General features: G+C 41.0%; 1 protein-coding gene across 1 annotated transcript in view; it reads left to right on the top strand.

Moving 5' to 3' along the window:
- fgf11b (fibroblast growth factor 11b) overlaps positions 1–13640 on the top strand; it is a 32282-nt gene extending 18642 nt beyond the window's left edge. Inside the window, exons 3-5 of the mRNA XM_041953060.1 lie at positions 569–672; positions 13205–13403; positions 13504–13640. Of these exons, the coding sequence (XP_041808994.1) occupies positions 569–672; positions 13205–13403; positions 13504–13640 (440 nt within the window). The remainder of the gene's footprint in view (positions 1–568; positions 673–13204; positions 13404–13503) is intronic.
- The last annotated feature ends 440 nt before the right edge of the window (positions 13641–14080 follow it).

The raw sequence follows: 14080 nt of genomic DNA on the forward strand, positions 1-14080 counted from the left end.
TCACAAAAAGCAAGGCTGCTGCCTGAATTTTAAAGTGCTTCTTAGTGACATACTGCCACTGTTGAGATGATGTGCAAAAACTATGTAAAGTTCTCTTCCGAGTGTCATTTCTCTGTATTTCCTGATTTGACCCTCCAGAGTCAGACTGTGGTTTGAACATGACAGATTTTTAAGATGCAGTTCATTCCTCAAGCTACATTATTTCTTGATGAGTTGAGTCTTTACCAGTTAACAGGTTCAGAGCAGTTTAACCAATCTAATTACTGTATCCATTTATCCACTTGTCACTGTCTTTGCTCCAAGTTCCTTTGTGGCAGAGCATCTCCATTATGATCCAGGTTTAGAGGCAGTGCAAAGCACAGTGAAGGACATGGTGTGTTTACATAAATAAAAACTCTGAGAGATCACAGCATTTTGGCTTAAGAGAAATAGAGCACACAGCAGTGATGAAGACAGAAGAGCAGACTTACAGTATTGTAGTGTGATTTCATAATCTTCTCTGACTTTCTCTTTTCTTCTCTCTCTCTTTGTCGTCTTGTCATCTCTCCCATTTTATTCCCCAATTTAGCACAGTTCAACTTAATTCCAGTGGGACTGCGGATTGTGGCAATCCAGGGAGCAAAGACAGGGTTGTACCTTGCTATGAATAGTGAAGGATATCTCTATACGTCGGTAAGTATGCCCAAAAGATCAATCATGTGAACACAGAGGAAGACATTGACTGACTATCGGATCTGAGATCTCAGCATTCTTCCAAGTATTGGAATCGATGGGGGGCTTTTTATCTGATTGCAGAGGAATTATTTTTATAATTCCATATAAAACATTTTTATTAAAAATGTTCTACTTTTGCTCTGATGCAGCAGCCTCTCTCTGTCTGTAGTCATCCCTCTGTGGTTTCAATGTCCCTCACACAACACTATCTGATTGGTTACACGTCATGAGTTATAGTCAACACTGAAGGCTACTGTGCCATAGGCAGGCACAGAGGAACGCATTAGCAGACTGGAGCAGCTCCGGTGAGCTGAAGCTGCAAAAACACCATCTATCAAGCATGCCCAGATTCCCAGTGGCCAAATAATGCACTGTATTGCAGTGATATACAGTTAAATATGAGGAGATAATAGTTTATTTATGTATTTATTTTTTACATGTTAGTATGTTATCAGGCAGTCAACAGTCATAATAAGCTAATGTTGCGTCTGCTGGAGCTAACTTGAATGTGATAGTGAATGTCAACAAGTTCATTTCTTGATCCATAAGTTAGATAGCTGACAAGCAAAAAAAATGATAAAGGTAATTCTTGCAACTCACTTACCAGAGCCGGTCATACTCTCAGTCTCAACCCACGGATAAATGTAGTAACTGAAGTGTGTCCTGACGCTGTCTCTGTTTCTGCAGTGTAGGGGGGAAAAATGAAAGATTAAAATGTGAAAAACTAATTTTACAGCAGCTGACAGAAAGAGGAGATACAATATAAGAGATACTATACAGAGAAATATTAACTTTTTCTGTGTGAATAAATGTTAATACAGTGTAATGGCTTAGGTGTCATTCCGGAAGTTATACAGTATGTGACACATGCATATCTGTGCTGTACACGTATGTGTACCTGTGCATGCATAATAAATGGTAATAAATTCTCTACTATGTCAAACAAAAAAGCCAAGAAGAAAACAAGAAACTAATAGCTTTAGCATAAGCAGCATCATAGTTAAGAATTTTCACAAACAGAAACATACTGATAGAAAGTATGTGTGGTGTTTGTGTGTGTATGAATGTTTGAGAGAGTAGAGAGTTTAAGAGAGGTCTGGTGTTAAAGATAGTATGACAACCTGTTTGACTACCTGCATAAGTATTCCAATTAGTTTTAGAAAGACGGGGAGTGAAAACAATGATTGATTTATTACATTAATATACACTAAAACAGGTCCAGGTGACCTTCCAATCTAGCATATTATATTACAAAAGTATAAAACAGAACTGTCGCAGCAGCAGGAAGGTGAAAAGAGAAATGGGGAACTCTTTGAAGTGCAATACCAATGACAGAGTGTTACAATCGCAACTTGTTTTGTCTAATGTAGTCAGAGCTACAAAGCTCTTCATTAGCTCTTAAGTATCATTGCAATTAACGTCTAATAAAGAGGGTATCAACCAATTAGCCATAAGGGCTCCATTCAGTGCAAATGCTGCCAAACTAGCAGCAGGCATTGTCTTCATCAAATTGAGCCGTGAGTGGGAATTCTGAGGAGAACACTTGTGCGCTCACTGGACAGTTAGTTTCAGCACCTTGGATAGCTCTAAGACTAGAGACAGGGCTTGTAAAATGGCCTTTGTGTGGTAATAAGCATGATAATATTGCTAAAACACTTATATCATGTATGTAAATCTATTCTTTTTTATTTAATTTTTTACCAAGGAAGAATTGATCCCCATCTCAGTAGCTCTTGAGTCTTTCAGGGTGGGCAGTTCATCAGCAACCTGGACAGTGTTCACAGTGCTTACAAATGATAAGTGTCAAATCACTTGACCTAACTAGGGTTGCAAAGGGACAGTAAACTTTACGGAAATTTTCTGAAACTTTTCCAAGGGAAGTTAAGCTAAGGTATTTGGGAATTTTGAAAATTTTGCACAATTTCAATATAAAATCCTATGAGATGCAATATGTGTGTTGCGCCAATGTATCTCATTGGCCACCTGGTGGAAGGGGCTTTGTGGATCTAAGGCACTTTCCCCTGTTGCCTTCATCATCTTCCAGATCCACCAACATCAGCTGCCTTTGAGCACAACTCCAGTTTAGGAACACTGAACAGGCTGACCAATGCAGCAGCTTTGCATCTGACATGGGGAAATACAAACTGAGCTAATCACCACTATATTTCCATTTTATTCCCGTCATGTCCTGTTAATTCCCATGAAATCCTGTTAATTCCCATATAAAGTTTCTACTAGAATATTCCTGGAATTTTGCAACTCTAAACCTAACTATTACACCTTTTTGTGGCTGCCAATGTTATCAATCCAGTTTTGTGCAAGATACCATCACAAAAGTAACAGTTACATGTAGTCGTAGTGGCAGTAGTACTATACACTACATATATAGTACACAGTAGATGCATACTATGTAATAAAAAATCAAATCTCAAAGAGGCTGTTTATTGTGCAGCTTATTGGACACTTGTGCAAAAAGAGATGTCAGTGATTTCAGTGCATTTATAAATATACAATATATAATGTTGTATATACCTGTCAGTATATACCTGTGTTGCTTTCAACAGAATGTTTGCAAATTCTATGTGAAAGTGGTTTTATGCACATAGAGACATAAAGGAGAGAGCATCATCTGTACATGTGAGTTAAATCTTGAGTTATGGCAAATACGCCATCTCCTATTATCTTCTGAGCCCCTGATTAGCATGCAGTAGACTTTGGTGCCTTGCCTCTGTGAACAGAGACCAGAAGGGATTTCCTCAGCACCAGTCAATAGCTGTACTGCATCCCACACTGACCTCTTTCAGAGAATTTCCTCCGTCTCTCACACACGCATACAAACACATACACAGGAACAAGAATGTGTTGATATCGGCGCTGTGCAATAGAACAGCTGTCTTCTCGTGTAATATCATGCATGCCTGATTTTATGACCCCCACGTTATTCTCTATAGTGTATCTGATGTACTAATTGCTGGTGTAGGAGGGAGTGCAGGTGGCATGATATGGCCCTTTAGACATGTCGTTGTGCTCTGAGTGCATGTTCATATTTGCTTTCACATTTAAAATCATGGCATGAGAGTGCATGACACCGACAAGGAATGTTTTCATTTACAATAAATAAGCTCATTCTCAGCTCATTGTCATTCTCAGAAGGGCTGAGGTGACTGACAGTGACTAGTCCCTTCCTCCACAGCTATCTTCTTGCATATACTGCCTCTTCTGCAGCTTTCTGATGTAAAAAAAAAAATGTTTTATTCACCTGAACAACTCAAAGTTTTTCTTGCATCCCTCTCTCTGTACTCCCTACACACACACACACATACACATACATAAGTAGTGGTCAGCCTGCAGGACCAGGCATATAACAAGCAGAGGAAGTCCACCGCTGCCTTGTCTCAGACATAAATCTTAGCCTCACTTCCTGTAGGTGACAACAGGAAATGGCTGATTCTGATATAAAAATAGAGCTTGGCTCATTCGTGCCCCATTTTACAATCTATGTGCTCTGGAAAACTCCTCATAGACAGAGAGAGAGAAGATGGCTTGCGTTGAAAAAGGCTGACGTGACTGTTGACAGGCAACTTTTCACATAAACAGTTTTGTGCCAGTCAAGATTTAGACGTGGGTTTTGCCTGTCATTTTAAATATTTGCTACATTCATGCAGGTGTTTGTGCACATTTTACAATTTGAAGGTCCCTACACGCAACTAAATTCTTTGTTGCGTCAGAAAATCTCAACTTTGAGGCATGTCAGATTGGTCAGTGAACGCACAGAATTAGAAATGTTGATCCAGGCATATTTCACAGGATTGGCATCGGCCAAAATGAAACAGATCAAATTCTGATCCCTTCTTTACTGTGCTGTATTGCGTTTTGTTCACCTCAGCCGGCTCGTGTTGCAGTGCTGCTCTCCTTTTACCACGGCCAGCTCTACAGCATGAGCATTTCACTGCACCATCTAAGTGAAAATTAGAGTGTGTGATTTAAAAAATCATCTGGGTGCACCAGTGAGTGACTGTGAGTTCAGACAGACAGGATGGTAAAATGCACGGATGAGTAAACTCAGATGCTAAAGAATCTTTTTTCTCTCCTCCCTCTTTCTTATGAGAACAGAACAGCATACAAACAGTCAAGTAACAGCTTCTCGAGTTTAACCACTACTATTTGTCACTTTCACTGGTTAGAATGACAAACACTGCCGGCGGCAGGTCATTTCAGCCGTCCCTATTTACCAAACTTAACCTTTACTTTCTGGTTAAAGTGCTCTCTGCACATGATGTCTCTGCTCAACCAAAGATTGCTTGCAAGGGAAGACCCTTCACTCTGCTACACTGCCATACAGTCAGAAGTGAACTGAGTCACTAAACTTGGGGGGCAAAAAACGAAACTTAAAGATGGGCTATGGGCGAAAAGCAAAGACCTATTTTAAAGTATTACGATGCAAAATGGTACTCGGATCCCATGTTCCCCAAATTTACTGTGTCCCTGCGCAAAGTCTTACTAGGTGTAAACATGATTAATAATTAGGGATCATACATATTTAAAGTGGATTTTACATCAAAATACAGCATAAACAGTGATTTATTTTCATTATCACGTCATTCATCACCATCATCATGTCATCCATCTGCGCTGCAACACCAGCATGCCTTATTCAGACTGGATAATTTTTAAACTGAATTTGGTTGCTGGCTGTCTTTGCTCACCAAGCAGAGCTTTGCATGACCATCTCAACATCCCAAAAAACAATTTTAATCATACTGAAGTAAATGTAATCTATCCCAGAATCAAAGAGTTGTATCTGTACTTTGTTATGACCATCTATAGCTCTTAGGTAAAAGTGACAAAGTTTATACAAAGCACAAGTAAAGAACTGCAGTAATCATATCTGGTTATTCTGATCTCTGACAGAAGTTTGGTAAAATGGAAACACTGGTGTGTCTGTAATGCTAACTCCAAACTCTAACTACGTTCACCTCCAAACTGTGGTCAACTGAAATTCTGAAATACTGCAATACTATGTCTTATTTACTGTAAACTTGTTGTGCAACTGAAAAACTGCAGTTCACGGTTTAATGCTTCATGTTCCTCTGTACAGAAACTCTCAGTCCTGCTGTTCGTTTAGCTACATTAGCTGTTAGCTCCATTGGCTGTAGGCTCTGCTATCTCTATTAGAAGATTCATTGTTGTCACATACAATCATACTCAATACAACATAATGAAATTTGTTCTCTGCATTTGAACCATCCCTGAGGAGCAATGGGCAGCCAGTGTGCGATGCCCAACTCCAGCTCTAAGCCTATGCCTTGGTCAAGGACACTGGCAGGAGAACTGACCTAATGTTTTGATGCTGGGGGAAACTGAGGCCCCCAGATGAAACCCAAGCAAGCACAGGGAGAACATGAAAATTTCACACAGGAAGGCCCTGCCCCAGCCTGGGATCAAACTTATCAGCCAAACACACTGCAGTAATCCTATGCAGTATTTAGATAACAGCTAACACTCTCCTGCTGATTTCAACATGGATTATTTGTTCACATGTAGCATTATGACTGAAAAAATAGGAGATGCAGAGATGCAGATACGTGTACCCTGCAACATTACAGTGAATCAAATCATCACGGAATCAACCACAACAGTATGTTGTAGTAGTAACAGCATAAGAGGACGTACTCCGTTGTAGTCATTGCTCCGTTCAGTTTGTCATTTGCAAAGAGATAGTTACACATATACATGCATGCATACACACAAAAGTACCTTTTCAGGCCATCTCTGTTCATCCCGAACACATTTCTATCGTTCCCAGGACGACGGTACACTGTTGGTCTGACTACTCATTTAAGTTCAGCCAGCTAATTTATTATAGATATTTTAATAAATGAATGAACGATCTTGATTTACATTGTACTCTTTACAGCAGGATGCAAGATGCAGGGTTGTACATTAACCTTTCTTGCATAGCACTGGTGATCCAGAGGTTTAAAGTTTTGTAGCACAGACCATAAAATTGTAGCACAAGTATAAAACGTCTGTTATCTAAAAACCATCACAAGTAGCATTGTTAATCAATTAAACAGGTATGAAAAACTAGAATTCAAAGATTGAAGTCACTGACCACAACTAGGGTCTGTTTTAAGTAGAGGTTAAATTAACTTGAGGTCTATAAAGAAAAAAACATGAAAATTGTTATATGTCAGTCAGGTGCTGAAGATTATTTATCAGTCATCATCAATCATTCTTTTACATTTACCATGTACGAGATTAGAGCTAAATGTTAATTGTTCATCTCTCTTATGTTAACATGCAGCCCTAAGTCATGTATTTTCAGTTGTACAAAACTGCAAGATTTTTTGTGATAATGTATAACTGATACACTGCAACTCGGCACAACCCAGCTGATAGACTGGAAATATTGTATATATTTTGTACATAATGTGGACTAAAAATGTAAATTAGCTAAATGTGAATTCATTAAAAATGTAATGACAAACAGAATTGTTAAGCCTGTCTTAAATGTACTTAATCTTTTAACTTTAGTGTTTGTTGTAATTATGTCATTTTTTAAAATTAAGTCTTTACTCACTTAAAAAATTAGGAACAAAACTACATCATGGCAGCTATTTTCCATGCAGTAAGAAAAAACTATAAACCTAACCTGGCTCATTTTGTTACTATCTACATATGATAAAGTCTTTTGGTATGAAAACCATAGACCAAATAAACATGGATGTAGTCTCCATGATGTCACCCGTAGGTTTCTGAAGAGCCAGTGTGAAGCTCATCGCCACCTTGGCGGTGCCTGATTCAGTGGCCATGTCCACAATTATGTCCGCTTTAAGCCTTAATATGATTTAAACGAGTGAGTTGCTGTGTATGAAAATTCACCCCTGTACAGTTGTCTTGAACGGGATAATTAGCTATAGAGACCAAAATAATTTTTGAGGACCAGCATGTAAACATAATGTTCATTTCTGCTATAAAGTTGTTGAGGTTGAGGACTGACTCACTTTTGAAGTCAGCCTCAAGTGGCCATTTGAGGAACTGCAATTTTTGGCAATCCAGAATTGGCTTTATTTTCAAGCCCTGTATCATAAATACATGTCTGCCATTTGTACCAAACCAAAACACTCGAAAATTCAGCAAGCTATGATGATTTTAACTGTGGACAGACCTCCTGCCTCAACACACATTAGGAGGCGCCGCTTCTTTGCACCCATAAGGCCGCCATTCCCTAAGAATTGCAGGAATTGGCAGTGGATGTATGGACTCTCCACAGCCAGAGACAATAATTTTCAGCCTGCAATATACAACGATGTGCCAGTGATTCACCACACTAAAACAAGCACACAAACCCTCACCTCACATCGACAAGTGGCTCTGGCTACAGGACGATTTCATTTTAAAATGGCATTTTAAATCGAAAACAATCTCCCTCCAGATGAGCATTTTAGCACCATGTCAGACACGCGCATTGCAAAGCTGTATCACACAGGTGCTAATGTGGCAATTTCATTTATCGAACAGACCGATGTTTTCATAACATACAACAGCGCTGAGATGCATTGCAAACACACACACTAAAACAGGCAATGTTGTCTAAGCAACAGGCCTGTGTCATATGAGGAAAATGTACTGCAATTTTAGAGCTTAAAATGTCCCCGGACCCCACTAGCTGGCTACTTTTTCTCAGTGGCTGGCAACTCCATACCTTGCCAAAGCTCTGAATCGACTGTTGTGGATCTGTCTCACAGCTGGGACAGCACACAATCACACAGTGTATATGGGCCTTTAATGTATTAAACAAATACTCAAAGGACAACAGCACAGTAAACACAATTGTTTGTGATCTTTTTAGGCTTCTGATACCTGTGTGTAACAGAGAAAGAGAAAGACACAGGAGAGGGACAAAGGAAGAGAAAGAGTGTGAGACCTATTGATGAAAAGCTGTGTCCTTTCTATTCTTTCCATGGGAGGATTGCATTGAGATGCAGGACAACACCAGCAGGCAGATAGCATCACTTTTATCACAGGACAGGATAAAATGTGGACATTAGAAAAAAGTAGCAGAGAAAATAATTGGTCTGAGCTAGAGAAAAGAGATGAAGTGGGAAGATGCAATAATAAAGACAGACACTTTGCCAGGCAGCCAATTAAGAGCACTTAGGGAAGGCAAAACCTATTCTTTCTGATTGACTCATGATATACCTTGCAACGGTGCTCTCTCTCCAAAATTGCCTCAGGGATATATTAGAACGTAGTCCTATGGCGATGATGATGATACACAATCAACCACCACTTTTTGCGTCCTAGAAAATTAAAGACAGGGTGATTTCAGATGAAGGCAGCAGACAGTGTGTCACCTCCTTCATTGAGGGTCAAAGAGGCAATGTCAGCTACCACTCTCTGATACATTATATTGACAGGGGCCTTCCAGCTGTCAGTCAACACTGCAGAGTCCCCACACATTACTATCCACTATGCTGTTGTCATGCGAGCATCATGCCTCCCTGGGCTATCATAAAGCATTAGAGGCAGGCTATACATGTGTGGTGCTAGACAGTATTAACTGCCAGTCTCATCCTCTGTAAACCCCCTCTTAATAAGCACGTCTCTGCCCTATTGACTTACGTAACGTGGCGTGTCACAGTGCATCTACATCTGGCTTCGACAACAACATCAGCAGCCCTTGCCCTTGCGGTGGCGTTCTGTGTTGCATACACACATGCACACACAGATTATGTGCATGTGTCTGTGTGGATATAACAGGATTGTTGTGAATGAGCATTTCACATTGTCTTATGGGTGGGTTGCTGCAGATGTAATGCAGCACCGTGGAAATATGGTGGGATTACTGCAGCTGGGCAGATTTCGCAGCTTCCCATAGATTACACTGGGAGCTTGATGGGACAGTCAATAAATGCAGCAAGCCTGTATGACACTGTGACCCCTGCTGTCTAAATAGGGGACTGCAAATAACTGTACGTCAGATATGCTAAAACGTGTTTTGAATTCCAGGAGTAGAGCTACATTTTCAGGGGTGTTAGCTCTGATTTCATGCTTGTGCATGCACGGTGAAATGAAAGTAAACAAGATATTAAATTTTATTCATGGCTTCACTTCATCTTTTTAGTCATAACTGTCACTCCTGTTCTTATATCCTAATTATATGCAGGGAAAGACGTTAGTCAGATTTAGGGAACTCTGCCCTATGAGTGTGTATTATTAGTATTTCACTGTCCTTATTTGGTGACAAGTGCAGTGCCAGTGTATGGTGGCATGGAGAGTTAAGCTTCCTGAAGCAGGTAGAATCGATGTAATCAGATACGAGAAATGAGGAGGGGGGTGGGGGGTGGGGAACGCTGCTGCTCTGCATCATAAAATGGTTCTTCCCATCTTGGGGATTCTCAGCACGGACGCTATGTTACCCTTCTCGTCTGCTTTCATTTAAATTCATTTTTTGCTTGAGACACATGGAAGGGAAGCTACCCAAGTCTCTCAATAAGTCACGGTTGAAGAAAGAGGTTTTTATTTAATTCCTACTCCAGGCGCCCACCATTTAGATGGAAATATTCCCCCATCCCTCTTAAAAATGTGCAACCTTCAACACATCCTCAACAATTATTCATCTGTGCTGGTAAACCTGGTGGATTGAGTGATACCTTCAGAACACCATGGGTGGTCTCTGTAGTCCTTCTGCGGTTACCTCAAGGTGAGCTTCAGAGATGGGGGTTATTACAGCAACATGTTTGTATCAGTTAGGGGCACTGTGAAATATCACTTCATAGTCCAATCTTTGAATTTCAGGACATTTCTTTCATTGTCTTGTCTGCTCTCTCCGTGTAGCTTTTTTTCCTTCAGACCTTTGGAGACTTCTTGAATGAAATGCAGAAGGTGTGGGTTCTATCATTAGGCTAATTTCAGGGGACTGATTATAAAGGGTAATTATAGGATGACTTGGGAGAGGGGTTATCACTGCTGTCATTTCAGAGGTTGAGCTGAAGGGTATTTTGCTGGACTGATGGGTTCTCTTTCCAGAGGGACACAAGTGTGAGATCGTGGGGTGCTGGTGAATAAAGCCCTTATTCCTGCTTTGGTCCCGGGGGAGATGCAAAGAAGCAGGTCTCTCCTTTTCCCTCTCTTCTTAATCTCCTTTATTACTCAGCAACCCCTCTGTCCTCTTTGAGTGATCTTCTCCTCTCTTTCCTGTCTCTCCTACCTTTCCCCTTCTGTCTCCCGCACTTCCCACCCCTCTTGCTCTCTGGCCTGATTAATAATGAATGAAGCAGATCATCTATCGATCTCATCCTCTTTGTGTTAGCACAGCAGAAGATATCAAACCTGTCAGAGGATCTTAAAATAGCTCTGCGATGTAGTGATGATGGTAGTGGGAGAGTTTGTTGAGTGAAGGGTAGGGGCTTGTTGTGGGAAGGTATAAGTTAAAAAGGCATAAACTGTGGTGGAGTGGCAGTGCAGCAGTGGATGGAGAAAGGGCACAAAGTCCTGAATTGCCTTCTCAGCTAAAGCATGATGCCTCCCTGTGAAGGAGAAAGGTGATGATCTGTGATAAGTGTGAAACTGGAGGTCTCTTATACCTTCTCAATCTACTTTTGGCTCTTTATTAAAGCCTGTCTATGCCAAGCTGTGATCCCCTGGCCCTCTTCTGTTGTCCTGAGTCTCAGAGAAATTCTCCACTCAGCCATTTCTGCCCTCCTGCTCTCACTTAATCAATCCAGCAGATTGGCTTTGCTCTCTGACAGGGGAAGGACCCTGTCAAGACTCTGATGGAGACTAAGCGAGATGTATATCTGTCGCTATTGGTTAATATCACCAGTCAACATTATGCAGGGTTCAGTAGTCCTTATGTTGAGGACAGAGAGGGAGGGGAAGTGCTGCTGGAACACGATCATTTACAACTGGCTATACTGTTGGATTTGATCCAAGTTTTGCTAATTTGATTTTGAAATGTCTATTCAGATTAAGCCAGTCACGGACATTTGAGAGTATATGAGAGTAGCCTATATTAAGGGATATTTCTCTTTTGGGGGAATGAAGGAGGATGAATTTTACTCTTGTTTCTACATACCTAGATTGTGAAAAACCTGCAAGTGCGGTATGTAGCAGCGCTGAATCTTTTCGGCTTGTGACCCCTTAAAGTAAAGCAGTGCCTAGTTAGGACCCATAATCACAGGTCTTAGATGTCCATGAGTTGGGAGCAGTTCCACCAAGCAGTCAGCTTTCTAAACTTTTGTTTACTTTTCCACCCTGATGAAGACCCTTTTCAATCAATATGCCAACTAAATAAAGTCTTTCAGCTAGAGTTGACACGATTAAATCTATCAATCATTTAACTGGTCACCTTAATCAAATAAACTAACAACAACTTTGATAATCAAACAATCATTTCAGTGTTTAGTTTCATTTCAGTATAAGCAAAAATAACATGATTATTGAATGTGACTGTTTGCTGGGCCATCTGTGGTACACAATGCAGCTTAAGTCACTAAAGTCACTATTTTAACTACAAACAGAGCGATAACATATGGCACTCCATGACCCCCACCCCCAATTTTCCTCTGCAGCAGAATCGCACCAGTTGCATCAGGCTGCAACTTGAGCTGGACACTTACAGTGACTATTATAACTCACTGCCTGTAACATGTACTTTACAGTGGCCGTGATAACATGCAGGCACTCTTCACTCACTCACACGACACAGAGATCGACTTCCCACAACACCCACGTCACACCCACAGAGGATAAAAACAAGCAGATATTTTTAAGACAAGATGAAGCATGAACTATTCTTTTTTAAAAATATATTAAATGACTATTCAATAATTTAAAAATAATATCCCATCTTTATTCCTAATACTGTTATGTTTTGAGGGATTTTGTTCATAAACACCAACCTTTAAATGTCCCAAAGACCGAACCAGGATCTTGTTCATTACAGGCTGGCCAAGTTGGTTTCCTGAACTCAGGATGCCTCTGAGCAGTCACTGCAGTTTGATGTCAGAATTTTACATGTTTATTTACATGTACGGTATGCGATGTATGTTTATAGATTAAATTTGTTATTGTTTTGGTGTGTGAGTGTTTCAGTGCTTTTCATCCTCTCTGCTCTTTACCTTTGGGAATGGGTTATGTTTAGCACAGATGTTAATCCTATTTCTCAACATATAGTACACATCCTTGTCTTGCTGGTCCCAAAGGAGTGGGATGTTCATGCTTTCAAAGAAAGACAAGTCCAGATATAATTCTAGCCATCCTTTCCCTCAGGAAACAGTCATCTAATTAGTGTATTTCAATGCTTGTGTCCATGTATTTATTCATATATTATATCAGTGTGTGCTGACCTGTAATGGAGTTCACATTCAAAGACTCTTTTTTACATTTTTCTCATGATATTTGCACATTTTTATTCTCTTGTTTTGTTTGCTAATATGGACGCATCCCTCCGCCTTTTTCCCTTTTGCATATCTCTTTTCAGGAGCACTTCACTCCAGAGTGTAAGTTCAAGGAGAGTGTGTTTGAGAACTACTACGTTACATACTCCTCCATGCTCTACCGCCAGACCCAGTCTGGCCGCTCCTGGTATATTGGCATCAACCGTGATGGCCAGATCATGAAGGGCAACCGCGTAAAGAAGACCAAAGGAGCTGCACACTTCCTGCCTAAAGTTATAGAGGGTTTGTGCCCTTTGTGTCACTTTAACACAAGTCAAACCAGTTTATGTTGGTTTATTCACTCCGTGATTATTAACCAATAACTTCTATCTTTGTCACACAGTTGCGATGTATAAGGAGCCGTCGCTACATGAGCTCGCCAGTGAACCGGTGAGTCCTCCTCGGAAGACAGTGAAGACGTCAGACTCGCCGTCCCTAAAGAATGGACGGAAAGAAGCTCCCAAGGCTGATGCCTCATAGCACAGGAGACTGAGGGTGGGACGAAGGGCAGCAGTGACACTGGGAACACAGTCGCCCATTATGCACTGAGGGTGGCTGAGGGAATGGCCCTCACTGGCCACCACATTCCAGAGGTGCACTACAAGATGCTGAGGGATGAAAAGGGTCAGCAGTCCATCAGCAGCCGAGAAGGCCTGAGAGAGGAGTCCCCCCCTCACCTGTCGCCACAGAAAGAAAGCCCAGGGCCTGAGCGAGAACTACTACCACCTCCCCCTCCCACTGATTGTGTCAGTCTCTGCCCCCCGTGATTTCCTAATGCACAGTCTCCTTCATTTCTCTGTTATGCTCAAGCTTCTTTGTCCCACTGACAATTTCATCTTTTCTATGCCAACCCCCCCGTCTGCCCTACTGTACTGTATATTCACCACTCACATATTTCCAGCGCTGACTCGGCATCATAA

The sequence above is a fragment of the Chelmon rostratus genome, chromosome 14, assembly GCF_017976325.1.
Source record: "Chelmon rostratus isolate fCheRos1 chromosome 14, fCheRos1.pri, whole genome shotgun sequence".
Classification (NCBI taxonomy): Eukaryota; Metazoa; Chordata; class Actinopteri; order Chaetodontiformes; family Chaetodontidae; genus Chelmon; species Chelmon rostratus.